The sequence below is a fragment of the Capricornis sumatraensis genome, chromosome 7, assembly GCF_032405125.1.
Source record: "Capricornis sumatraensis isolate serow.1 chromosome 7, serow.2, whole genome shotgun sequence".
NCBI lineage: Eukaryota > Metazoa > Chordata > Mammalia > Artiodactyla > Bovidae > Capricornis > Capricornis sumatraensis.
Genome location: NC_091075.1, coordinates 119707474 through 119734945, shown reverse-complemented (window position 1 = coordinate 119734945; position 27472 = coordinate 119707474). Strand labels below are relative to the sequence as shown.

The following is a 27472-nucleotide window of genomic DNA, read 5'->3' as shown; positions in this document are numbered from 1 at the left end:
GGCGGGTCCCTGAGGGCCTGCGGCGTCGCAACCCAACAACATGGGGTGAGCAAGCACACGTGACGCCAGAGTGACGTCCACCGGTCAGTCCTTCCCATTGCTCGCAGCCATGGCCCTCTCTGCACGATGAGGGAACCAGGGGCCTCTGCGGGGTGAGGCCAGGCCCACGTGGGTGCAGGGCGGAGCGGCTGCCGGGCCGCGGGGCTCTCCTTCGGGTCCCAGTGGGGCGCCCCCAGAAGATGGGACAGGGACAGTCAGCCGTCGGGAGGAGAAGGCTCGGGGACCACGGCAGGGAAGTCCGACAGCGACGGCGGTGAAGGGCCTGGGGAGGGGCCTGTCCACGAGGTGGGGACCAGCCTACAGAGTGCTCGAGGCTGCTAAAGCTCAGCTCCAAGGCGGCAGGGCCCCGGGGCCCACTCCTGGCAGCATGCTGGCAGCCACCCACCCCGCCTCCCCGCCCGGTCCAGCCCAGAGGCGGCCCCCAGGCCAGGGTCTTCACAGCCGGTGAGGACACAATGAGGTCTGTGACCAGAGGTGCAGCCCCCAGTGTCCCCCAAGGGCTGGGGTAGCAGAGGGCCCAGGCCCCACCCACTGGGCAGGGAACAAACGCGCTGGCTTTCGCCCCAGACTGTCCCCTGCTCGCTCACACCGGCTCCCCGCCCCCAGCACAGGAGGCCCCCCCAAGGAATCTGAGTCCTTCTGAAGCGTCTCTTTCAATAGCCCGCCAGGCACCCCTTTGCCTTTCTCCTCTTTAACCAACGAGTCCACTTTCAGAGGTGTGACCTGCACTGAAGCACAGCACCCCGTCCACGCAGAGTAAACCCAGTCTCTCTCCAGACACAAGCAGGACCACACCCCCAGGGGTGGCCGCGGCTCAGGCCGCAGGGACCCCACGGGAGGCCCGAGCAGACACCAGGGGTCACAGACGTGGCGCCACGGCTCACCCACCAACAGCACTGGCCTCTACCCGGTCTGGAGCCACTGAGCCTGAGGCTCCGGGGGCAGGGCTAGCGGCGCTGCCCTGTCACGTGGAAGTCGCTGAGATGGAGATCTCAGCGGTTCTCAGCGCGAGGAGTTCTCACCACAAGGAAGACTCTAACTCTATAGCCATCTCAGTGGTTCTCATCACAAGAAGACTCCAACTCTACGGCCATCTCAGCGGTTTTCATCGCAAGGAACTGTCATCATGAGGAGACTAACTCTGCGTGGCTCCCGACCTGGTGCTTGTCGCCTTCACAGCTCTGAACTGCTTCCCGGGCAACAAGGGACGCTCACAGGCCATGTGGACGCCATCCCTCTGAAGTGCCAGGAGCCTCCTGCCCACCTTTAATAGGGGCTTTCTCTTCTCGATCCCCGCTTCCTTGCGTGTCCTGGATGCGGCCCCACAGGCCCACCCGTGGCACACGCGCTGCAAACGTTCCGCCGCCTGAAAACGTCTCTGCCCGGCTGTCGCTTTTGAAGGGCGAGTCCCCCAGATGTGGAATTCCCAGCTGGTGACGCTCTTCTCCCGTTAAGTGCCCCAATGTGGCTCCACCGCGCAGGTGCACGGCAGCTGCCGGTCTCCTTACTCTGAAGGCCACTCGGGGGCACTGGAAAGGTCCTCTTCAGTCTTCAGCAGTTTGACACCCCTCCTTCCAGGGGCTGCTTGCTGCTTCCGGTGTGCTTTTTATTCGGCTGTACTGGACGTGCAGTTGCGGCACATGGGCTTCAGCTCCCTGACCAGGGATCGAACACAGGCCCCCTGCACTGGGAGCTTTGAGTCTGAACCACGGGACCACCAGAGGGGCCCCAGCATCCAACTCTGCTTCTATGGTTTGATGTCTCTCAGATCAGTTTCAGGAAACTTCCGGCCAGTGGTCTTTCCAGCACTGTCTCCACTGCACCCTCTTCTCCTCGGACTCCAAACAGGGCTGCCTGGCCTCTCCCCAGCACTTGACATCCCCACCTCCACCATGTTCCCACATCTACCCTGCTGCCACGCGTGTGGCGGCTCGCGGTTCCGGCTGTGACGGTCCGCAGCCCCCGAGTCACACCGCCTCCTGTCTACCCGCTCCAGGCCTGCAGCGAAACCCCTGTGTTCCCCACACACGTGACCCAAGCAGGAAGTGCCACCCCCAGCTCAGGCGCGGAGCTCTTCTGCTCAGTGTCTTCATCACCAGCATCTACTGAGAGACACGCCTCAGGCAGCAAGGCCTATGGGAGCCCTGAGGCAGCCTCCCTGAAAGAGAAAAACCTGAGGCCTAAAGATACAACCCTCCCCATTGTCACATAAAGAAGAACGCAAGGAGCCAACGTGAAAACTCACTAACAGACCGGACCGAGCCGCGAGGCTCTTAAAGGACAACGACAGGCGGAAACACGAGCCTCGAGGCTCTTAAAGGAGCAACAACACGCAGAAACACGGGCGGCACCTCCAGCCCACACCACTGATGCTGGGGGCCCCCCGAGCCATCACCACGAGCAGCCCCCGCGTGGCACCTCCTGCAGGAGCCTTCCTGGGCCCCTGCCAGTTTCCACCACGTGGCATTCATCTGCACCCCACCCACAGCAGGGGTGTCTGTGTGCCCCAACCCCCCATCCCCCCATGGTGTGGCACCAACATACTTGGCAAACTTCACAGTCGCTGCGTTCCGAGGCACGAACCCTGTGTGAAACTGGATCTGAAACATCTTCATGGACGCCATCTGCGGGAGGGAGCACAGGAGCAGCCGTCCTCAGGCTGAGTGGGGGCCCTGCCAGGCTTCTCACGGGTCCTACGGTCTGAGAGCTGCAGGCAGGGCTCCAGGTCGCGGGGACACACAGACATCAGGGTGGTGCCTCTGCTGACAAGCAGCTCCTCGGCCCGCAGGGGAGCCCCAGGCCGCAGCCCAGCAGGCCCTCAGGCCCGTGCAGAGGGCAGGTGCAGGCTGCCGACCGGCTCTGCCGCACAGCCAGGACTGGGGCCCTCACTGCACACGAAGGGCCAAGCTCAGCTTTGAGCCCAGGGCCGTTGGCGCCCTCCCCCTTACCTTGGCCTGCAGCCTTCCTCCTAGGGTGGACCTCGCATGATAGATGACGATGAGCACGTCCCCCTGGACCGTGATGCCCAGGGGAATGACCGCCTTGCCATCCTCAATTTTAAAGTCTCTGGAGAACAGAAGCAAGACCAGCAGTTCCCTTACGTAAGCGAGAGGCACACACGCTGATGAAGACCGAAGCGCGTCTCCTCCTGCCTCGTGGTTTTTCTACCAAATTACGTCAGGGTCTGGGCGGAAGGATGCTCCAAGAAATGACGCCCAAGGAGCCACTCAGCACAAAGACCCGGAGGAACCCCAAGGGCTCCGCCAGCTCTGCCTCCAGCCCACCGCCCCGAGGCCCACCACCCAGCTGCAAGCCCAGGGCACAGGCGGCTCCCACAGCTCCAGGAGCACGAGGCTGCGCAGACAGAAGGGCCTGCGCCCAAGCCCACCTCATCTTGTCGTATTCCTGGGACGTGGTGGTCACACGCTCATCCCCCACGTAGACCTCACAGAAGGGCCTGCAGCCGCTCCTCTGCTTGCTGAAGAGCGGCACTGGCGTCATGACCACGGCCTTCACCAGGATGGGCTTGCTGTGGGGCGTGACAGGCTCCTCGGCCACCATGTCACACATGTACTCAATGTACCTGGAGGGCAGGAGGCAAGCCGGGTCACGTGTGCTCCGTACTTGGCCCAGGGGATCATCCACGTGCTCCACGTGCAGCCCACACGCTACGTCACATGCATGCTCCCTGTCTCTGGAGCCTGTCAGGACATCCACCTTTTTTCAATCACAGGTAAGCGTTTCATGTGAAATGCCCCTCAAAGCAATGTTCTCGTGTCATCTCGTGAATCTGACGCAGTTTTCACTCAGTTCAAAGTGTCTTTACATTTCCCTTGAGACTTCCCCTCTGATTCATGGCTACTCAGAAGTAGGTTTTTTTCCCTTGGAAACATCTAGGGTTTCCAAAGCAGTCTTGCTGTCCTGGTTTCTGGATGAACTCCTCAATGGCCTGGGAACGCGTCTCACATGACTTCTATTGTTCTCAATCTGCTGCAGTTTATGGGCCCAGACTGGGCCTTTCCGAGGGCTCTGAGCACACGTTCCTACCGTGGGATATGCTGTGGCTCTGATCTGACCCACCGACTTGCTCGACTGGCCACTGAGACCGTCCGCGTCCTGCTCTGTGGGTCTGCAACCTGCTCCTGCGACTCCTTTCACGTTTCAACGGTTCCATGGCTCCGCCCGCTCTGAGGCACTGCCCTCTCTGTGGCCTGGCCCGGGTGTGGCTCTGCCCCGTATGGCACCACCCCTCCCTGAGGCTCCGCCCACCTCTGCGTGGCTCCACCCCTTCTGCGAGGCGCCGCCCCGAGGCTCCGCCCCCTGTGTGGGGCCACCCCTGAGGCACCGCCCCGCAAGGCTCTGCCCCCTCAGTGTGGGGCCACCCCCTCTGAGGCACCGCCCACCACGAGGCTCCGCCCCCTCAGTGTGGGGCCACCCCCTCTGAGGCACCGCCCCCTGTGTGGCTCCACCCCCTCTGTGTGGCACCTCCCCCTCTGTGTGGCGCCGCCATCTCTGGCCCTGGTCTAACCTGTCTCCCGGGAACAAGCAGGGGCCACGACTGAATTTGAACCCACAACTGTCACACTTCATGTTACCAGAGCACTCTCGCCACTCGCGACAGCTGTGGTAAGACCGCCGTGTGCCAGGAGACCTGGGCACTTTTCACCAACAGTAAGAAGCCAGGACCCGTGACCCACGTCCACAGCCTGAGTGAGCTTGGAAGCAGACGCAAGAGCCAAGGCCGAGAGGAGCAGGCAGCCTGGGCAGTTACTGAGAGCGGGCGGGCGGCATGACCGGGAGTTCCGGCCTCTGGGCACGGCCCGCACACGCCCCTGCCCACCTCCGTGAGGGCCGGGGCGCAGGCCCACAGCGCCACGAAGCGGCTTCCCAACCCCCGGCCGCCCCCGGCCCATGCTTCCCGTCACGAGCTCCTGGGTCACCCGAGCCCGCCCCAGGCCTCCCGTCGTGGCCTCCGCGTCTCTCTCGGCACCCACACTGGCCGTGTGGAGGGCGCCCGTGGTGGCTCCCGGCGGCCCAGGCGTGCCTTCTGGTTTGTCCTGTGCCCTGCTGTGTCCTCCGGGCGTCCGAGGCTCAAGCTCTTCCGTTAACTCGGGGGAATCCTCAGGACCTCCTCCAGACTCCATCTCCCACAGGGACCCGGGGGGTGTGTCTGTTGGGTCCTCCGACAGGGCCAATGGCATTTACGCCCCTCCAGGCGCAGAGCTTCTGACAGGCCCCCTCCCTGCTCAAGCGCGGCTTCCAGCCTCCACCTCGTCAGAGCCTCGAACACACGGACCAGTAGCCCCACACTTCCCAGCACGCTTCCGAGTCTCGGGGCAGGCCGCCTCATCTGACTGTCCCTGGGGTGACCTCATGCCCCCTGAGCGGCAGCCTCCCTCGCCAACCTGTCCTTGGGGCGCAGACCCCGCCTGCGTCTCCTGTGGGCCCTGTCCCTCCTGGGCTGGCGGCCAGCCGAAGGCTCCAAGACGGCTTCTCTGACAGGCGTGGAGAAGCTGTGCGCTCAGAGCTGACGCTGCTCTTTAGCTGCTGCGGGCAGGAGGGAGCGGACACTCTCCACACTTGCACGTCTCCAGGGCAGCAGCCTGGGGTCTACTAGGGGGCCCAGGGCCAGGCACACACACACTAGCAGCAACACTGCTGGCTCCGACCACAACCCCGAGCGGGGCCCTCACTGCAGGCACAGCTCCGGAGCCCTGGGTACGCCCGCACGGGAGGCTGACAGGCTGAAAGGGTCGGAAGCCTGCCTGTCAGCCCAGCCCTTGCTCTCCTGCCCCTTCTGCACCATGGATGGGCCCCCACCCCCTGGAGCCACACAGAAGACATCAGAGTGTGGCCAGCCCTCTCAGGAGGGTGAGGGACAAGGTGCTGCCCCGGGCAGTGAGCCGACAGGCTGGGCCGACAACCAGGAGAGGAGCAAGCTCCCCACCCCACCATCCAGGCCATGGAGCCACCCCAAGTGAGGGCGATGCCCACAGCGGTGCCTCACGAGCCTGGACGCTCCCCAGTGTCCCCCAGGGTCAGGGCCCTAGCTCTGCCCGCTCCAAGGCCCTCCCCACAGAGGAGGGAAGCCTCCCCAGAGGCTCCAGGGCCTAATGACTCCTCAGAGCACCAGGCTGCCTCTTGCCGCGAGGTGGATGGAAGTGAGACATGCTGGCCTGGGGGCAGGCAGCGGCCCCAGAAAGGCAGCGGGTGGGCAGGGACCAGCTGCAGACCCAGGAAACCATCTCGTGTAAGTGGTCAGCAGAGACAGCCTGGAAACCCACGTGTCCCACAGACCCTGATGCAGGGGACACAGCGCAGGGGGCGCTGCCCTCGTGTGCACCCAGAGAGCTCCCAGACGCCGCTCCACCTGCAAGCTGGAGCCAGCGGGCCACGTGCCCCTGCCCACCGAGCAAGAAGCCATGGTGCTGGGAAAGCAGGTGCCAGGAACGGACAGAGGCTCAAGGGCCCTGGTGGGGCAGGAAGTGAAGCCACCCGCCTGCACCTGCAGGCCTGTGCGCCCCCGACGCCACACCCACACCCCACGGCAGACACCGTACCTCTTGTGGGATGGCCAGATGCCCGGGGGGCAGCGCTTCATGCTGAACATGTGCACGGCGGCCTCCGCGGTGCTGAAGAGCCGGCAGAAGCACAGGAAGGAGCACACGGCCACGGCCGACGCCGCCCTCCCGTCCTAGGGCAGAGCGTGGGCCGTGTACGGGCAGTGCTCGCTCCCCTGGGACGGTCACGGCCTCTGCCTGGGGCCGGGGCTCCTCAGGGGCTGAGGAACCCCCGCCTGCGGCAGGGACGCAGGGACCCACAGCAGAAGGCCTGAGGTGGCAGGCCACACACTACACACTCACAGTCCCGACCCGACCTCTGCGCCCAGCCACCCACGGGCACCCTCACGCCTCCCCATCGTCACTCCTGCCTGACGCCACCAACACCAGGATGGCAGCGCTGACCTCCAAGGGCAGGTTCCGGCAGGGATCCCACTGGACAAGATGTCCACAAATCCTCAGCCCCAGAAGGGGGTCAGACACAGGGTCCCAGGAGGCAGAGCAGCCTGAGGGGACCCACCGTCTTCCACCAAAGAGGCAGGAAGACCACCGTGAGGACGGTTTTCTGCCGGAAGCCCTGTTGCCAGGGGACCCAGGCGTGGACACAGCAGGTGCAGGGCCTGCGCCCCCCACCCTCCCCGACAGCCGCTGCTACCTCCAGCGTCTGCCACCCTGGGACTACAGGACCCACCCGGGGCACCAGGCCCGGGCCATGGCGCAGCCCCAGGGAGAGCCACGGCCAGGAGCGGTCAGCGGCTGGCGCTCGGTGTCGCCCGAGGTGGGGCAGGCTCAGCGAGGAGCCCCGGGAGAGCCTGCCCAGACGGCCACTCGTCTCATCCCAGTGCCACCGCCCGGGAGCTGGGAGGCCCCCTCTGCCCTGAGTGCCCAAGGAGGCTGCCCGCTCACCATGCAATGCACCACGCAGACGTTGCCGGGGTCGCGGCGCAGCCAGGCGTGCATGTTCCTGCAGAGGCGGTACAGGCTGCGGAGGCTCGGGGCCCGCCGGGCGACCCAGCCGCAGTCAGAGACCTGCAGGGAAGGCGGCTCGCCAGCGGGGTGCAGACACGGGCCTCCCCACAGCACCTGACGCCGCCCGCCCAGGCGTGCAGCAGGGCTCGGGACCCAGGCTCCGGCGCGTGTGGCCAGAGCTGCAGACTGCCGCATCCGCGCTCACTCTCTGCACCGCTAACGGCGTCCACGAGCCGAGCGACAGCAGAGGAGACTGCGTGGCCTGGTGTTCCCTCTGGAGGCACCGCGGGCTCAGTGACGCTCAGAGAGCCTTGAGAACCGCCCCCAACCCCCAGGCGGCATCCGGGGTGGACCCTAAGCATTGGCACCAGCCCTCTGCTCACCCGGTTGTGGAACTTGGAGGGCCGGTAGGTCCGCAGGGACAGGTTGTAGACGGCGTAGCGACCTGGGTGCTTCGAGTCCAGGAACAGCCGCACATCCTCAATGTTGTTCTTGATGGCCGACTCCACGCCCTCCGCCGGGAACGACATGACTGAAAGACAGGAGCCCCCACAGCCTCTCCAGCCATGGTGTGAGGTCAGCCGGGTGAGGCCCCTCTGCTCGTGGCTGCCGGCCCGTCAGCACCGTGGTCCTGAGAAGGGGGATCAGAGGCCCCTAGACCCTGCCCTGCCACTCATCGGAACCCCAGTCGGGGTCCCCAAGACCCTCCTGAGGCTCAGCCTCTACATGGCCTGAAGCACCAGAGGCTCTCCAAGTGTCTGGACTTAACATGTGTGGCCTCGCATCACTTCCCTCAGGACCTCAGCCTTTCAGAACATTCCAGACTGGGGAGGGGGCTTGACCGGGGTCCTGGGTTGACACAGGACTGCCGGCTGCAGGGCCTGGAGGCACACTGGACACACGGACAGACACCCGAGGCTGGCACCCGGCACACGTCACCAGACAGGAAAGAACCAGAAGACGTCCTCATGGCTAGCGCTGGCAAGCATACCTGCGATTCTGGACGTGATGTAGGAAAGATCCAGGTCTCCCTTCGCGTAGCTGGGGTTAAGAACAAAGGGAGCTTGGTTATTACAGGGAATTTCTACGATTAGCTCATGAACCTTCGCATAGCTGGGGTTAAGAACAAAGGGCGCCTGGCTATCACAGGGAATCTTTACGCTGAGCTCGTGAGCCGGAACTGAAGCGAGTCCTCGAGCGGCTGCAGCGCTCAGGCTGTAGCCTGTCAGTGTGCACGCATGTGCCCGGGTGACTGCACACACGCACACGTGTGCACGTGTGGAGTGACATCTACCTACGAGGTGAAGGAGAAATTATGAACCACGAGGAGGAGGCAGGGCCCGACAGGAAGGACCTTTGTCCCCTCACTACTGAAGGTGGGCGCTGAGGGTTTGGCAGAGAGATGCCGACAGAATGAAGACAGCTCCTGCCGCAGCGCATCACGTCTGGCTAAACACTCACGAGGTGCCGAGGGCCCAGAAACAGTCTAAAGCGACAGAACGGGCATCAGGACCAGACACGGCAGGGGCGCTGGAGCTACCAGGCTGGGAACAGCTGGGGTCGGGGTTCTCTGGCGGCTCAGTGGTAAAGAACGTGCCTGCCAACGCAGGGGACAAGGGTCCAATCCCTGATCTGGGAAGAGCCCACGTGCCACGGAGGAACAAAGACCGTGCATCCCAAGTGCCAGAACTCCTGGGCCTCTGCTCTGGAAACCGGGGACCGCAGTTGCTGAGCCCACACAACCTGCAGCCCGTTCTCAGAACAGCAGAAGCCCCGCAAGGAGAAGCCTGCTTGCCACCGCGGCAGGGCAGCCCTCCCCGCTGCAAAAGCCCACGCGGCAAGGAAGACCCCGCGGCCGCAAAAACCAAAAACAGCTGGGGCTAACGTGCTGAGGGCGCTAACGGCTAAAGCCAGCAGTGTGCGGGTCAGACAGTAAGCAGAGGTGCAAATTCTAAGCAAGAGACAGAAGGAAACGCGAGGCGGAGGCCCTGAGCAGAAAAGAAGGCTGCCTTTGATGCTGAGTAGACTGGACATGGTTGGGGAGGAACCTCTGAGCTAGATCTCAACAGAATCCCCGAAAGCCAAGAGCACAGGCTGGGGGATGGCAGAGAACATCTAAGGCCTGTGGGGTGAGCCTATGACGTAACGGGGACCCCGAGAGGAGGAGAGAGGGGGGAACTGAAGACGTGCGCACATCCTAACTGAGAATTTATCTAAATCAGCGTCAGACACCAAACCACAGACCCGGGAGCCCAGAGGACACCCAGCAGGACCAAGGCCAGGAGAGCCACCCGAGGGCACGTCAGCCTCAACTTCGGGAACAGTCAAAGGTGAAGACAAAATCCTGAAAGAAGCTCGGGGCGGGGACACTTTACCTATGGGGGAGCTACGGTAAGAACTGCGCCTGGCTTCGCCCCAGCAACCAGGCAGGCAAGGAGTGAGGCCAGATGTTTACAGTGTTGGAAGAAAAACCAGCAGCCAGGACTCTGACCTGAGACACCATCCTCGAGACCTGAGGAGACACGAACAGCAGGGACGCGGGGACACGAGGGTGGCGGCAGGAGTCAGGAAGCACACCGCCCCCTGGAAGGAACAGCATGCTATCTGAAAGCGGACCTGGGCCAGCTGGTGACCACACGTGCCAGGGCAGCCACTGAAGTCAGCAAAGAAAGAGCCGTGTAAGTGGCGAAGTGAGCAAGGAGAGAGCGTGGGATCACAGAAAAGGCTCAGTTAGAACCACAAAAATAGAGAAAGAACGGAAGACAAACAAAAAAACTAAAAACAAGAAAGCAACAAGGACTAGAAAACACAGCTGTTGTTCAGGCACTCAGTCCTGTCCGACTCTTTGCGACCCCATGGACTGCAGCACGCCAGGCCTCCCTGTCCACGACCAACTCCCAGAGCTTGCACAGACTCATGTCCACTGAGTCGGTGATGCCATCCAACCATCTCATCCTCTGTCATCCCCTTCTCCTGCCTTCACTCTTTCCCAACATCACGGTATTTTCCAAGGAGTCAGCTCTTCGCATCAGGTGGCCAAAGTATTGGAGCTTCAGCATCAGTCCTTCCAATGAATATTCAAGGTTGATTTCCTTTAGGATTGACTGGTTTGATCTCCTTGCTGTCCAAGGGACTCACAAGAGTCTTCTCCAACACCACAATTCAAAACCATCAATTCTTTGGCACTCAGCCTTCTTTATGGTCCAGCTTTCACATCTGTACATGACTACTAGAAAGATCACAGCTTTGACTAGAGGGACCTTTGTCAGCAAAGTGACATCTCTGCTTTTTAATGCGCTGCCTGAAGCCAGCGTTTTCACTCTCCTCCTTTACTCTCATCAACAGGCCTCTCTGCTTTCTGCCATTACGGTGGTGTCACCTGCGTATCTGAGGTTATTGATATTTCCTCTGGCAATCTTGATTCCAGCTTGTGCTTCATCCCTACTAATCCAACCCCAGGCGCTGTGGAGACATGGTGGGCTCGGCTACAGTCCCCTGCAGCGAGCCAGGACCCAGCAAAGCGAGCCGTGCAGGCACCCTGGTTCCCGGCACGTCTTAGTTACATTTATACTACTCAGGTTTGTTAATGTGCAGTGTGTTATGCCCAAAAGACAGTGCTATCCCTTCAATTAGAAATACTTTATTGCTAAAAAATGTGAACTGTCGTCTGAGCCCTTCAGCGGGTCTCACAGTAACACAGGAGGCCACTCACTGATCACAGATACACCACCACGTACAATAATGACGAAACGTCGGAAGGTTTTCAAGAGCTACCAGACGGGACGTGGAGACACACAGTGAGCAGATGCTGCTGGGAAAAGGTGCTTACAGACTCGCGGATGGGGGCTGGCACAGACCTGTCTGTGTGAAGCGCGGGGAAGAGAGGCTGTCCTGTGTGCCAATAAGCACTTTACACACCACTGACCGACATACACCAACAGATCGTCAGAGTGGGTCAAGACACACAACCCAACTATGCTGTCTACAAGCAACGTGAAACTGAGCATCTTCTTGTGTTTATCCACCTCATTTCGCGGTTTAGTCGCTCAGTCTTGTCCACCTCTCTGCGACCCCGTGGACCGTAGCCCACCAGGCTCCTCTGTCCACGGGATTCTCCAGGCAAGCGTACTGGAGTGGGTTGCCGTGCCCTCCTCCAGGGGCTCTTCCCGACCCAGGGACCAAACCCGCATCTCGTCTGTCTCCTTCACCGGCAGGCGGGCTCTTCACCACGAGCGCCACCTGGGAAGCCACTGACCCTCACGCGCTAAGCCGCTCAGTCATGACCGGCTCTGTGACCCGTGGACTGCAGCCCGCCAGGCTCCTCTGTCCACGGGATTCTCCAGGTGAGAGTACTGGAGTGGGTTGCCATTTCCCTTCTCCAGGGGATCTTCCCAACCCAGGGATCACACCCAGGTCTCCCGTAATTGCCGATGGGTTCTTTACCGACTGTGCTTCCTGGGAAGCCCATTATAATCCTATGCATACTAGCTGTGATTCACACAGTCTGAACGTATTTACTCCCAACCCACTGGCACATTCTCCTGTTAAAGAAATGTGCTTTTCCAACGAACAGAGAATTTTTAATTCAGTTAAATCTATTGACCGCTTCCCCAGCCCTTATGTGCTTTTGGTCACATTTAAGATATCTTTCTTGCTCTGGTGTTATAAACACACCTCTGCGCATTCTATCAGCTTTTCCTCGGAAACAGCTTTTCACAATCAGACCTGTTAGCAGACCAGACCTACTGCATCTTGCTGTTATTAGATGAGATCCCATTTTTTCTTTTTCGACACATACCCATGATCTCATCAACATAAACTCAGTAATCTGTTATTTTCTCTGGACTCACCACTCATGGTTTATAGCACCCCTCCCTAAGTACATGTCATGGGTAAGTCTAAACACATCTAACAACAGATGCTTAAAAAAAATTGACATAAAATGAGGTCTGTCTCTGTTCTTAATTTTAAAAACATTGCTGGAAATTTTGGTACCTTACATGTGAATTCTGGGATCAAAGTCTGTGGCAACAATGTCAGGATTTTCATCTTTAAAGTAAAGAACTTGAAAATGCACCAAGCAGCACCATGACCTCTGAACGTAAACCCCCAAACTCACAGACGGCCGGCGCCCCCACTGCAGTCTGCTGCTTCCGTCTTCCTCACCGGCGGGGGCGGGGCCCCCTCCGCAGGTCTGGCCTGGATGGGGCGGTCCCTCTCGCTGCCCCCCGCCCGCGACCTCTGCCCGCGCGTGCGGCCACCAGAAGAGGCAGCCCCTGCAGACCAGCTGTCCTGAAATGGGCCGCGGGGGGGACGCGCCACACCCTCAGAGGCCACCCGGCACGTGCAGCAGAGCCCAGCGAGGGCCGCTGACTCCCTCGGGTAGGGAGAGGGCGGGCCCGCCTCCTGTGTGTGGGGGGGGCGGGGGGGGGGTGCGCAGGGGGTGAGCAAAGTCCCCAGAGGAAGGTCCGGGTGTGCCAGAAACCAAATCATGCAACGGAGCCACCGAAGCTCCACCTCCAGTATCCCGAGATGCCTACAGCCTGCCTTCCTTTCTCCCCCTGGCTGCACCGTGCGGCCTGAGGGGTCTGGTTCCCTGACCAGGGACAGAACCCAGGCCCACGGCAGTGAGCGCGTGGAGTCCCGACCAGGGACAGCCCGGGCAGGAAAGGCCTCCAGGGCAGAAGACGGAGGGCTCAGAGGGAGCATGGGCAAACCTGCGCCCGAGCGGCGCCGGCAGTGGGCGGGGGAGAGCGCCGGCCACGCGCACTACATGCACCGTCTACAGCGTGTGGCACCACATCAGCAGGAGAGACGGACACCCGTCGTGAAGCAGAGCACAGGCCGGAGCAGCAGTCCACGCGGGCGTGCGGCCGGAGGGCTGCGCCCCAGGCCAGAGCCTGCGGCTCCACACAGCACGCTCGCTGCTGGGGCGGCTGGCGCAGCCCGGCCACTCGCCCCGCTGCCCGTGAGGGGCCAGGGCGCCTGGTGGAGGCGGCCGTGAGGGCCTGGCGTGTGGGATCCGGGACACGTGCACGTCTGGGGCCTGCGCCTGAAAGCGCTGAGCGACTGACGAGAGGCCACGGGCGTGCAGGAGCTCAGGGTCAGAACTGCGAGCCAGAGGCCACAGGGCGGGCCCGCACACCCCGAGAAAGGGTCCCGCCTGCAGCCCTGGGGCTGAGTGGCCCTGGAGGGCCCTGTCACCAGGCCCTGACTGGACCCTGTGACAGACCTGCAGGAAGCCCCTGGCGAGCTTAAGAATCATGGCCGCCGTGCTCGTCTGACCCACAGAGCAAAGGCCGTTCCCTGGGGACCATCGCTCGCCTGGGGGTCGATCCCTGGGGACCATCCGCTCGCCTGGGGGTCAAGGCCCAGGGTGTACTCCCCACACACTTGAGAGCCGGTGGCCGCAGGGATGCCCCTCCCCAAGCCAGTGTCCTAAGCTGGGTCCCCACATCCGGTATCGGCCTGTGTGGGGAGTGGCCTCCCTGCTTTCAGGGAGGACCTGAGGTCCCGTCCACCCTGTCCTGGCCCTGTGGTGGGGAGTGCGGGAACAGGCCACAGTCCAGGGCCATCACCGTGCCAGGCCTCAGCACAGAGCCCCTGGGCAAGTGTGCTCACGCCAGTACCTTCAAGAGCTTCACAAGCCCCGGGGCACCCTGGGCAGGAGGCGGCTACCTGCCTGGCCCTGGTGCACAGAGAGGCTGCCCGCAAGGCTGGCCTGTGGGCGCGCACCTCAGCCGCGTGGGAACGCGGTTCCTCTCTCCTCTGCAAGGCCGAGTGGCTCCTCTCAAGTCTGCTGGCTGCTGTCGGCCTGCTATTCCCGCCGGGTCCACCCGAAACCCCACAACAAACCCCGCTGGGAGGAAGACAGGAGGACGTGAGTGCGGCCGTGGGCATCTCGGCGGCGGACGTGCAGGGAGGGCTGCAGGCGGGAGGGCAGCCGCCACACACAAGGTCAGCCCTCGCCGGGCCGCAGCAGCACGAGCAGGGCCCTCCACACGCCCACGCCCCACCCGGGCCTCAGGTCTTCACACCTGCCCTGGGACAGGACTCTGGGGAGCCAGGGACCAGACAAAGAGGTGCCTCTGACCTTCCTGCTGGAGACGAGGTGCAGCCCCGGCACCACAAAGGGCCGCATCGCACAGGCGTGAGCAGGCACCCTGCCCGGCCAGAGCCCGCACTGGGCAGACACCAAGCTCCTCTCATCCCTACAGTCACATCAGAGGCAAAGCACTGGGGCGCCACCGAGTCCCCTCACAGGACCCACACATGTGCATGCACACTCACGCACAAGCACGTGAGCCCCTGCCCGCGTCCCCGACAGCTGTGAACGTACAATAACCACAGCGCAGAGAAGACAAGCCCGAGGCCTCCGCGGCCGTGCGGGGGCGGCACTACCCAGCGGCTCACGGCACAGAGCACAGGCCGCCCCCGCCCCACGAGGCAGGCACATGCCAGACGGAACCTGACTCTCCGGGGCTCCCTGGTCAAAGCCAAGACCTCTTGGAGGACGGCACCAGCAGGCTGTGTGCGTGGCTGCCATCTCCGTGGACAGGGCCACCCTCAGGAGAGACGCGGCCCGGAGCCAGGGTGTACAGTCTCCCGCAAACACCCTCCAGCGCGAGGGCAGGAAAGTGGTGACGCCTGAGCTCGCGTAGAGGGCCAGCTCACACTGAGCACGCATGCTCACCCGGCCGTAAGTGCGGGTTCTGCACATCTGGACGCAGGTCCGCACCCAAGGCTCCAAAAATCGCACAGCAGAGAACCCACGTGTCTGCACCCTCGACTCACTTGGCAACGGACTGGATGACCTTGGAGGAGGTGCCCTTGATGTTGGTGAAGAGGCGCTCGGTGCCCCCACGCAGAATGTCCAGGAGCCCGCCATAGGGCTGCTCGCACTCAGCGACCACCAGGCCTGCAAGCAGAGAGAGACTGCAGGACTCCAGGCGCCGCAGCGGCCCGTGCGTCCCTCCACTGGGGCCAGGTGTCCCCCACCTGGCTGCCTACACCCCACGCCCGGCACAGGAACGAACTGGGTAGAAGGGAGCCCAGAGCAGGACCTGGGTGCATCAGCAGACTAGAGCCTCTGGGCGCGTGAGGCTGTTCCCACGTCCCAGACGTTCACCCAACTCACTCCCAGCGCCTGCTGGGCACCAAAAGGGACCCTGCCTCTGACAAACACGTGCTAGAGCCCAGGGGGGGTGAGCAGGCTGGTACACAAGGTACGAACATGCCCACAGACGGAGGCTGCCGGTGCGTGGGAAGGGGAGAGGAGGGGAGGGGGCAGGAGCAAGGCTGTGTGTGGCACAGGAAGGCCTCAGCGGCCCCTGCTCTGCTGGGCTGCAGGGCAACAGGCCCCTAGCGGCCGTGCGGACAAGGCCGGAGCAGCGGCCCACGAAGGCCCCAAGACCAGGGCCCAGGGCACGGCTGCAGCCCGGTCGTGAATGCAGAAGGCGGGCGGAGGACAGCAAGGAGGGTCCACGCGCTCCCGTGCGGGGGCGCCTGCGGCCTCTGGGTCCGGTGGCAACACGTGTGTGACACCTACGCCAGCCCTCTGCCCCGCACCCTGTACGCACGTGGGGCGTCTTTCCGGGCACCTCGAGGGAGCCCCACACTGCGCCCCAGGGAGGCAGCTAAGCCAGAGCTACTCTGGTGGACAAGGAGCTGGGACGCGGGCGGCCAGCTGCCGGCACCAGCCCTGGGGCGGTGGGCTGCAGCAGGACCCTGGGGTGTGCTGAGAAACAGGGCAGAGGCGTGTCTGCAAGCTTCTGGGCCAGCCGCACTCAGGGCTGGCTGCGCCCGCCCCCAGAACCCCCAGGCTAACTAGCAAATCAAGTGCAACCCTCTCAGCAAACACGTCCGAGCCATGAGCCAAGTCCACCGGCCCCCGCCCCCTGCCAGACCCACCTCCCCACCTGAGCCCGCCTCATGGTGAGCAGCTGCTGCCCCTGCGGGCCCCTCACAGCCGCTCTGCTCCCTCACACACCGCCTCCAGGCTACCCGCAGCATCACCGCGGGCTAGCCTGAAGGCACACCCGCATCTGACCGGGCAGGGGCCACGTGTACTGGAGACCTGTGCGCCCGCCCAGTCCCCCGGGGCCCGAGGCTGAGGCAGCCCACAGGCAGGCCCCCTAGAGCCCCTCGGGCAAGGCTGGGGCTCAGAGGATCCAGGTTGCCCGACGGCGGGGGTTTAGGGGGACAGCAGGCGCCCGGCCTCTGGCCCCCTCTCCAGTCCTGAGCCTCACCGAGGGGCAGCCCTGCTGAGTCTTGGGGCGGCTCAGGAACCATGAACTGGGGTCCCGGGGATACTCACTGCTGCCCATGGAGCCGGGAGGGGCCGCGTGCCCATAGCCTCCATTCTGCTCCAGGAGCTGGGAAGGTGCAAACTCAGGTCAGGCCAGGTGCTCGGGACACGTCGCCCGCCGAGTACACCCTCCTCCACCTGGCTCGCTACAGAACCACCAAGGACCCCCCCCCCCAGGGTCTCGACGCGTCCTGGACCCCAGGGCTGATCTGTGGGACCACCCAGGCACACGGCTCTGTCCACAACGCAGGCAGCAGCCATGAACCCACCCCAGCCACCGAGGCCGCAGGCCCTGCCGTCGACAGGACACAGAACGGGACCCACGGAGGCTCGGGCAGGATGACCGCCATGAAGCGCAGCCGCAGAGCACGGTGGGCTGAGCCCGAGGCCGCACCAGCCGCTGTCGCAACACCACAACTGCCCTGGAGACCCGAGGCACCCCGCGACGGGCCCAGATGAACCCACTCGAGGGCCGGCCTCACGCTCACCAGCCAGAGCAACTGCAGCTCCGTGTCCACGCTCTACAAGCTACGCGGCACTTGCTTTGAAGTCTCTTGTGGAGTTCAAAGAGCATTCTTACTTTCGGGTTAACATGTCACACTAGACTCAAGAAACACCGCATTACGGCCTCTATTGTACGTGCCACGCTGAGAGTGGTCAGTAATAAACGGAATGCTCCAAGGAGTCTTAAAAGTAACACCCGCGAAGCGTCAGGCACATGTGTCTTAGCTCAACTGTGTCATTTACTCAGAAACCAGAAACTCTGTTTTGTTGTTTCACCAGCTTCCTGAAGACGTGGGGCACCTCCTGGCAGGACTGCAGGCCCCACACCGCCTCGGAGGCTGCAGGGAGCGTGCTCAGAGGCGCCAGGCCCAGGCTGCGGCACACAGAGCCTCTGGCTCTCCTGACCCCTTCCCCACGGGCTCCTGCGTATCAATCAGCCCAGCCTCCTGCCCGGTGCTTTCCTGGTCTCAGAGTGCACCGGGGCCGGTGCGCCCACGCTGCCCCGAGGACCGGCTGACTTCTCTCCCACGAGGCCCCGGGCAGAGGGCGCAGGGTTGGGCCGCTGTCTGGCCCTCGGTCCCTGGTCCTAGACGCACTGAGAGCAGCACGTGCTCGTGAGCCCCAGCAGAAGAGGCCTGTGTCCTTCCTCGGGCGCTTCCACCCTCCTTGTGGAGCCGTCCTCGGGGGCACACCCAGGCTGGCTGCCCCTGGACCTTGGGCCCAAACGCCACCTGAGACTTGGCCCACCCGGGGGCCCAGGTTCTCCGAAAAGAGCACGGGGCAGCCCAGGCCAACCTGATTCAGCGGCCCTCTCCTCCTCGCCGCTGGCCTCTCTGAACCTCAGAGCCCAGCCCCGGGCTCCATCTCCCAGCTCCAGGAGCCCCACATGGCAGCACACTGGCCCTCAGACAACCCCGGGGTCTCCTCCCTCCACGAGAGCCAAGTGGAGCTGGACCCCCTGGCTCTAAAGCAACACAGAGAGCATCATCGCGAGAGGCACGCAGAGGCCCACCTCGGTGATGGGTGACTTGGGGTTCACGTTGCGGGCGGCCGCGATCTCCTGGAGCTGGTTGACCAGCTCCGTGATGGACAGCCGCTCCTCCGGGTTGACCTTGAGCGTCGCACCTACAGGAGAGGCAGAGGTCACCCTACAGGCGGCCAGGCTGGGGCCCCGGGCAAGCAGCACCCCCGCTCTGCAGGGCGCTGTGCCCTGGAGGCCCGTGTCTTGCTTACACTACTGGTTTTAAAAGCAAGTGGGGAAGGACAATGTGAACAACAAGACCAGCAGAAGCGGCCACTCAGGACACGTGCTCAGGCGGGGGGCGCTGCGCTGGGACTTACGGATCAGGCCGTGGAACACAGAGTAGCGCGTGTCATCGGCGGGGATTGCGTACTTCCCGTTGACGATGCGAAGCTTCGCCCCGTCCTCAAACGGGTGCTGCCCGAAGCAGAGCAGGTACAGAATGCAGCCGAGAGCCTGTGGAGACAGAGAGGCGCCCGGCTCTGCCCGCCTTGCCGGCTCTGCCCACCCTGTCCCGCCCTGCCCCACCCTGCCCCGCCCTGCCGGCTCTGCCCGGCCCTGCCTTGCCCGCTGGCCAGGGTCCACACTCATGGGGCGCAGAGACCGGCCAGGTCAGTGCAGCCAACAAAGCCCAACCCTCCATTCTCTGATGAGGTCCTCTCGAGACACCAAGCTCCTACCCCAGAGAAGGATCTACCTGCCAAGCAGCAGTGCGGAGGGCGAGTGGCAGGGCCTCCTCTGGGCTCGAGCTGAGCGCCAGGGACGAGTCAGGGGCTGCCGGCCCTGCACTCAAACATCAGTGTCCCCTCCATGCCTCCACCACGGCACCTGCCGCAGGAGGACAGGAACCCAGACTGTCCAGCACGGTGAGGGGAGTGAGGCACAAGCAGGGCCCAGGCCAGGCCAAGCCCCGCCTTCCAGCTCATGCACGAAGCCCTTGGGCTGGGACATGCTGAACGTGTCCACTTGGAGTCGACCAGCTCAAGCGTGTCCACCAGTCTACACTCGGTGCCGCCGGTCACAGGCCTGATAGGCCTGGACGGGAACCCTGAGGCAGGGGTTCAGGGCGCCCGAGTCCTGCTCTCAGGGCACCAGGGAGGCATCAGGGCACCTCGGATAGGCAGGAGCAGTGCTCCCTGAGCTCCAAGCCCTCATGCTGAACCAAGGGACCAGCAGACACCCGCTCAGTCAGACCCCACACTCGGCGTACACAGGGACAGCCCCACACCGATGGGACGTGTCCCAGAGGATGGGCCTGACCTCCGCCTGAGACCCTGTAAGGGCTCGGGCACAGTCACAGCTCCAGCATCGTCAGGGCGGTGCACAGCTGCAAGGCCATTCGGAAGGCCCAGCGCTGGCCACAGAGGGGCTCGGACCAGATGAACTCAGGTCCAGGCATGCAGGAATGCCCCATCTCGGGCCAGGCCTGGGCAACACCGGCCTCCGCCCCTCAGCACCCCGCCATCAGTGCCTGTCCACCAACAGCGTCACAAGGGCCGCAGAAGAGGAGAAAGAACCACCAGAGGAAAGGGAGAGCCAAGGAAGAGGAGGGGAGCCGAGGGCTGGGCAGCCGCAGCCTCACCCAGGGCCCCGGGGCCCAGTCAGGCTGCCCAGGCACACAGGCCGCAGCCTCACCCAGATGTCTTGCTTCTCGCCGATCGGGAAGTTTGAGTACAAGTCCACAATTTCCGGCGTCCTGTACATGGGAGTCGTGTTCCTGGTGATCTGGAGAGGAGAACGTGTCAGAGGAAATGGCACAGGCCCGTCACAGCTGCTGTGGCAATCCCGGGCCGCAGGGCCTGGCGCCGGTCAGGTAGCCTGGCCGGGGTGGTCACACGAGGCTCTGCAAGGGGGCCCTGGAGCGTGCTGAGCACACGGGACCAGCACCATGGACGTGAAGGATCGGCAACCACGACAGCCGTGCCCAGGGGTCCCCGGAAACCACCGAGAGCGGAGGAGGGTGCGTGGCGGGTAGGGGTCGCAAGGCTTCAGGAGGCGCTCCAGGCGCCAGGACCTGGAGCCCCAGGGTGCGCTGCAGACCAGTCCCCGGGCTCACTGCCCACCTGCAGGCAGAGGACGCGTCCGCAGCCCTGAGACGCACGTGGTGGCCCTGCCTGCTCGTCTTGCGCCGCTCTTTCTGCCGGGGCAGGCTCTGGGGCCGGCTCCGGGGCCGCGTCTGCGCGCTCGTGCATCCAGCACAGGAGCGCAGCGTGAGTGCACAGACGGCCGCCCCGCCCGGGGGTGTCTGTGCCCACTCAGCGGCACCTGCTGTTCACACGGGCTTGAACTCGCCCAACCAGTCTCCCGGGGGGCTCCTGTGGTTAACTGCTGAACCACCCTGAAGGCAGGTTTTTACACGATGCTTTAAAGCGCCACGTTTGGGACGGCTAAAGTCCTACAGAGGGATGGAGGTGACAGCTGCGCTGCGACGTGGACGCATGTAGGGCCACTGGACCACATGCTAAAGACGGTCACAGTGGGAACTCTTACGGTGCGTGCTTTGCTACATCAAGGCACAGGCAAGGGAAGAGCCAGCCGGGGCAGGCACGGTCGGCGGCGGGGTGTCGGCTGCCGCACTCACCTCCTCCTCCACCAGGGCCCGGCGCTGGGCGCTCCAGCTGTAGTCTGGGTAGTGCGAGATGGTTGTGGCACTGCCAAAGTCGCACAGTTTGATGGTCCCCTGGTTACTAAGCAGTAAGTTTTCAACCTGCAAAGTTTCAGGAGACGGTCTGTGAGGCCGGGCTGCAGGCTGCGCTGTGGACAGCAGGGAGCCGGGCAGGCAGGGGCCCAAAGGGCAGACCAGCCGGAGGGTCTTCTGGGCAAAGGGGACACTCCTTTCTGACCAAAATCGGTGTGTGTACCTTGACATGGGACATTCAAATAAACAAACAAAATCCACCACAAATCAAAGATAACCTTAGTAATGTAGAATGTATACAGTAAGAACCCTCAGGAAACGTAAAAGATGAAAAAAATTAACATACCAGTGAAACGTCACCAAACACGTTAATAACTGGAAGAAACCCAACAAAAGATACAGAGAAGACCTCTTATTCAGAAACTGTGAACAAATGAGACCTTAAATCCTCATCAAACAGGGACCTGGACTCTCCTCTCAACAGGAGGGCACAGACCTGCCCGCAGCTTGGGAGCCGGGCCCCCCACCAGCCCACACTCGCCACGGGGGCTCTGCTCCACCGTCTGGGAAGAGTCAGGAAACCAGCACTCCATGACCCAGGTCGGGGGCACCCTTACCAACCCAGCGGCCAGGACGTCTCCAGCCTGTCAACCCCTCTCTCGGAGGGGGAGTCACGGCAACTCCAACCAGATGCCGACACCCTGAGCCGAACAATCACAGGCCAGCCTTGCTTCCCTGTGCTCCTCACACAGACAGGTCTGTGCCGGCCCCATGTCCCTGAGTCGGCAGGCACCTTTCCCCAGCAGCATCTGCTCACTTTGTGTCTGTCTCCGTGTCCCGTTCGATAACCCTTGAAACGCTTCAGGTGTTTCATCATTAGCGTCTGTTATTGCATCTGTGATCAGTGCCCTTTGACGTTACTATGAGACCCGCTGAAGGGCTCCAACGACACTCAGCATTTTCAGCAATCAAGTATTTTTAATCGAAAGGATGAACACTGTCTTTTGGGCATAACGCGCTGCACGTTAACAGACCCCAGAGCAGTATGAATGTAACTAGGAGGCGCTGGGAACCAGGGTGCCTGCACGGCTCCAGACACCAAGAGCTGACAAGAGCCACACGGTCCCGGGGACACGCTCTGGTACAGAGGCTGGGGAGCAGCAAGGTCGGGCACTGAAGACCCCTCACGAGGAGCCAAGACAACTCACGCCAAACAGAAGGGACGCCCGAGGGAGTGAGAGAGCAGCCACAGGAGTGCAGTCTGCCTGCCAGCGCTGACACAGGGCTGTCCCCCAGGACACCGGGTCCCAAGGGCAGGGTGAGGCAGACAAACCCCGCACCAGGAGGAGAGGCCAGCCGAACACACACACACCACCAGGGGCCGGCCACGCGCAGGCACCGGGGCCACCGCGGAGACAGCCTCCGGCACCCAGGGGCGAGGGTGTCCTGGGACAGGGGCCACCACGGTGTGGCGAGGGGGGCGCGGAGGGCCAGGCCCAGCACCCAGGCCCTGCTCATCGAGGACTCCTGAGATGCAAGAGGCTGAAATCATGACGCCGAGCATACAGGCTGTGAGGCTCCACTCGTATGATGCCCGGCGGGACACCAGGAAACTCACACTGAAAGGGACGCGCAGCTGTGATGCCAGGGACGCGCACTGGGCCTGGCACTCACGTCCGGAGTTCCCGGGCCCTTCCTGCCACTCCACGGAGCACCACTCCAAGGCCCCCGTGGACAGACCACAGGGAGCTCGTGAGGGGGCCCCACACGGTGCCAGCTGCCGTCGACCCGGCACACAGGCGCTGAGCAGTCCGCCCCGGCCAAGCTGTCACCCTCCAAGCGTTCCACCTTCCTGAGCCAGAGAGGAGCCCGCCGCTTCCCGAGGGCGGTGCTGTTCCCAAGGCTCAATGCCCCCAGAGGGAACGGGAGAGCTGGCCACAGGCCGATGTGCAGGGAGCAAAGGAAGGCTCCTGGCAGAAAGCGGCATCTGGGGCCTGCTTTCAGCAAGTCAGGCGGCGGAGGGCAGAGGGGCCTGCCGCCACCCTGAGCCGCGGTGAGAGTCGGGGCCCTGGCTCCGCGGACGCCGGATTGCTGTTAGAGTGAAGCCACAGACCACGGAGAACAGCTGTAGCATGTGCCACTGAGAAACCACTGTTCTGAGAATGTACAAAAACCAACCAATAAGCAGCAGCAGAGAGGCAGGAGACACCCAGGTAACTGAAGAGTGAGGACTCTGACCAGACAGACGCAGCACACACACACGTTAAACCAGAAAACACAGTCGTGACCACCAAGCCCCTCCCCCGCCGGCAGCATGAGAAGGGCAGCCTCCCGTGTGCATCACGCGGCAACCCCGCGGGAAGCGCTCCCGCCCGGCGCCCAGCAGCAGGCGGGCAGCACGCCTGCCCAGAGCAGCCCAGGGGCGCCGCCTCCTCTCGGCTCCACGCAGGGGTCCGTGCCCGCGACCACCCACACCCTCGCCCGCAGGTGGCAGCACCCAGCTGGGGCCAGCAGGGAGAGCCTGGGCACAGGGGGGCTGCCAGGCAGCGGGGCGCAGGCGCGGCGGGCGGGGCCCAGGCGCAGCGGGCGGGGCCCCACCTTTGAGGTCCCTGAGGATGACGGGGGCGGGGCGGGCGGGGCGGGGCGCGGCGGCTTCGGCGGGCGGGGCCCCACCTTGAGGTCCCTGTGGATGATGGGCGGCTTCTGTCTGTGCAGGTGCTGCACCGCCCTGCACGTCTGGTAGAAAATCTTCAGGACGGTGTCGCACGAGAGCGGACCTTTCGATTCAACTTTTTTTAAAAATTCCACCAGCTGCCCTAAAAGAGAATCAAACTCACATCACCAGGGAACTGCCGAAGCGAGTGCCCGGGCCTGCTGCCCTCCCGCACCCACCGTGGTGCGGCCCTGCCCTCCAGCCAGCACCCGGTTGGGGCTACAGAGCCCTGGAGGGGAAGTCGGCCCCGCAGCAGCAGAGGCCTCCGACCCCGGAGCCTTCCTGACGCAGCAGCTGCAGGGACCACGACCCCGAACGTGCACATCCCGGCAGACACCTCTGGAGAGACAACCGCTGAGAGTCCTTAGGTAACAGCGGTCCTCGGCTGTTCACCTGAGATCTCAGTGGCTACGCCCTCCATGCGGCACAGAAAGGGTGGCCAGGCTCTGGGCCCCCATCCCAGGCTGCCCCCCGAGGGGTCCCCGCCTCGAGGCACTCCTTCCTGTCTCTGGCACAGGGACCTGAGTCCTGCTGGAACTGGCTGGAGCCCGGGGCCACTGGCCCTCCCCACAGGGGCTCCCTCCACAACCGTGTGCTGTCTCTGCTTGGCCAGCTTCCCAGGACCCACGACTCACCTGCCTTGGTACCCCGACCCTGCTCTTGCCCTGGACGTCCCAAAGCCTCTTCCGAGAGCCCAGCCTGCACACCCTTGTCCAGGGCCCCAGGCTGCCTCCGCTCCCGGAGATGAGCTCCGCACGTTATGGGACCCCCCGGCCCCACTCGACGTGCAACCAAAGAGCAGTGCCACTCAGCCACAAGGCCCCGTGACCAGCACTCTCCCCGCCCCCTGCGACCCCGGCCCCGCCCCCAGGACACTTCCCAGGGGCGCATGTGAACGTGAGTGGCGCGGACGCAGCAGGCTTGCAGGCAGCAGCCTGCTTCATAAGCTCACACGTGATGCTGTCTTCAGTGAGCAGGCACCTCTTTCTTGCAGGTGAAAGACAGTGATGCCAACCACCAGCTAAGTGAAGAGCCAAGCGCCCGACCTGAGCTGAGCACCCATATCGCATTGTGAGCACCCAGGAGAGGTGCCCGCAGCACGGTAAGCGACGGACAGGATCCCACACACCAGTCCCCACAGGAGCCCAGGTGCCCACGCTGCTGGGACAAAAGCACCCTGCACCCCGGGTCCTGGGCTCTCCACCTGGGATGGGGTCCCGGTCCCCTCCACTCAGGGTGGGGATCCTGTCCTCCTGGCTGTGGTCCCTGGTACACCCCCCACCCCCAGCAACCGCCACACAACTCATTTCTGCTCTTCTTCGCAGAAAGACGCCCGCACTCACAGCCCCTGCCCTCTTCCTGGTTCACTCCTCTGGGGGCCATGACCCCTCGGGCTGCTTTCTTCCCTCCCTTCCGGGGAGCCCCTGCCTCAGTCTCCCCGCTCTCCCCTGGCCTCGCGACAGCCCCACGCACTGCCGGTGGCAGATGGACAAGCAGGGCGTCTGGGGGCCCCTGCCCGAGCTCCAGGCCCTCTGGCCAGTCCTCTACGCCTGCCGGGCCTCAGATGTGCTGCCCATCTCCAAGAGCCGTCTTGCCCACACGGGCCCAGCACAGGGCAGAGGTTCAGTGCGGGATGAGAGGAGCCCGACCTTCCAGGCGGGGACCCTGGTTCTGCCGCCGACAGAAGCCTCACCTCTTCTGGGGCGCCCCCTGCCCACCCACTCTGCCCCAAGAAGTCGTGAGAAAGCACCGCCTCCCCGCTGCTGTCAGTGGACACAAGTCTTCCTCTCAGAGCACAGCAAGCGCCACCGCCTTGGGCTGGTGAGGGCGCAGCTCTGCGGCCCCGCCCGCCCCGCCCACTTCCGGCCACAGCTCTGCTCTCAGCCGGGCACGGGGGTGAGGGGGGGGATGCAGCCACTCCAAGAGCTCCCGCCAGACAGGGCGCCGCTCTCTCCCTGGAGACCACCGTGTCTCCGGAGAGGAGACCCCCGGAGCCGTTCCGCCTGCTGGCTGGTGCCAAGCCGCGGGCACCTCACCTCTGCAGAGCTCCATGAGCAGCAGGAACTCCGCCTGCCCAGTGTCCGACTCCTCTTTCCCTATCGATGCTGCAGAACAAAACTGGACAATATTTGGGTGGCCTGAAAGTTTTTTCTGCACGTGTCTTGTTAAAGGAGAATATGTCTGCATGTTTAAAAACAAATATATACAGGACATAAAGGCACTGAAGTCAGAACACCAACTCCAACTAAGGACAATCTGAGCGCATGACCACAAAAACAGTGCGGGGAGCAGGTGGGAGGCAGCCAGGAGGACAGGAAGGCACGGGCACGAGGCGAGGGAAGGCGCTGCAGGACCCCCTGCCCCCCGCCGGCCACACAGCTGGCCAGGGGCTGCGTGGGGTAGCAGGCGAGGCTGAAGGAGGCCCCAGGAAGCCCAGCGCAGTGAGGACCCTCAGGCCTGGGGCTGGCAGGCTCACAGTGGACAGAGCTTCGAGATGAAGGGGAACAGATGCCAAAAGCAAAGGGCGAGAGAGCCAGCCAGACAAGCCTGCCGATCCAGGCGCCACGCACAGACGCCCAGGGCCCTGCCCTCCGGGAAGGGTGAAGGCACCAAGGGGCTGCTCGGAGAGCAACACGGAGCCCAGGGCACCAGGGCTGGCAGGGAGCTGAGGGACTCGGGCACCGCATCAGGTCACTGGGCAAGCGGCAGGGCGGAGGCAGGGAGCTGCCCACCCCCGGCTTGAGGCCTCTTGGCAGGAACGATGCTGTTTTTCCCAATGCTATAAATCTCTTACCATTACTCTGAGAGTAAAGAACAAGGAAGAAAACTCCTTCCTACTAGACACGGGCTACGGGCAAGTCCAATGAAGCACACACAGAGAGGCGTCACGGGGCAGCCGGCAGCCGAGGGCAGCACAGCGGGCGGCGGGCCTCCCCACGGGCCCGCGCTCGGGCTCAGCCCCTGGAAAAGGATACCATGAAACACACTTCCTGAATGATGGCTCTGTTCTTCTCCTCTTCATTGGACAGCAGTCTCTGCAGCGGGAAATAACGGATGAGGGAAGGTTAAGGGCCTTATCGGGCTGCTCTCACTGAGCACACGCAGCACCTCTTGGGGCTGCCCCCGCCTGACTGCGTGTTAACATCTGACCCACAGAGAAACCTGCCTGGTTAAAGGGCCTCAGAAACGGTTCTCTGTGATCCAAGGATGTAAGGAAAACTAAAAACAGGAGGCTTCTCACCCAACAGGCTGGAGGAAAATGAGAGACATGGGTCTACTTCTGGGCCCCAGAGCCCAAGTGCGCGCCCCAGCCCAGCCACACCCCAAGACGGCCACTGCCCCTGCGGCCAAGCAGGCCCCCTGAGCCTCGGGACAGACCTCGAGGCACAGCCAGCAGCCCGCCCGAGAGCCCGGCTCACAGGCACGCTGTGCGCGCGCGACTTTACACCACTGGCTTTTGAACGCCTGGTGTTCCTGGAACCCTTACTTTGGCAGTTCTGTTTCCCCTCCCTGGCCGCCCCAAAGCTGAAACCCACAGCTTTCAAGTCCTCTAAGACTGCAGAAGAATCAACTGTAACAAGTAGACACAGACTGTAAAAAAGAGACATAAACCACAGGGGCCGGGACAAGCCTCCGCAGACAGCGTCACTTAAGAGACTTCCTTCCTTGGAAACACGGGGAAACCCACGAAACCTCAGTC

At 63.3% G+C, this 27472-nt stretch overlaps 1 protein-coding gene across 1 annotated transcript in view; it reads right to left on the bottom strand.

The window, feature by feature from the left end:
• The window catches only part of GAK (cyclin G associated kinase), a 48360-nt gene that overhangs the window by 9658 nt on the left and 11230 nt on the right, over positions 1 to 27472 (bottom strand). The window contains exons 3-18 of the mRNA XM_068974999.1: positions 26748 to 26807; positions 25809 to 25923; positions 23733 to 23875; positions 21003 to 21128; positions 20057 to 20146; positions 18742 to 18877; positions 18413 to 18525; positions 16906 to 16963; positions 15384 to 15507; positions 8581 to 8630; positions 7973 to 8121; positions 7527 to 7649; positions 6621 to 6754; positions 3449 to 3643; positions 3009 to 3126; positions 2605 to 2684 (exon numbers count right to left, since the gene is read on the bottom strand). Of these exons, the coding sequence (XP_068831100.1) occupies positions 2605 to 2684; positions 3009 to 3126; positions 3449 to 3643; positions 6621 to 6754; positions 7527 to 7649; positions 7973 to 8121; positions 8581 to 8630; positions 15384 to 15507; positions 16906 to 16963; positions 18413 to 18525; positions 18742 to 18877; positions 20057 to 20146; positions 21003 to 21128; positions 23733 to 23875; positions 25809 to 25923; positions 26748 to 26807 (1814 nt within the window). The remainder of the gene's footprint in view (positions 1 to 2604; positions 2685 to 3008; positions 3127 to 3448; positions 3644 to 6620; positions 6755 to 7526; positions 7650 to 7972; positions 8122 to 8580; positions 8631 to 15383; positions 15508 to 16905; positions 16964 to 18412; positions 18526 to 18741; positions 18878 to 20056; positions 20147 to 21002; positions 21129 to 23732; positions 23876 to 25808; positions 25924 to 26747; positions 26808 to 27472) is intronic.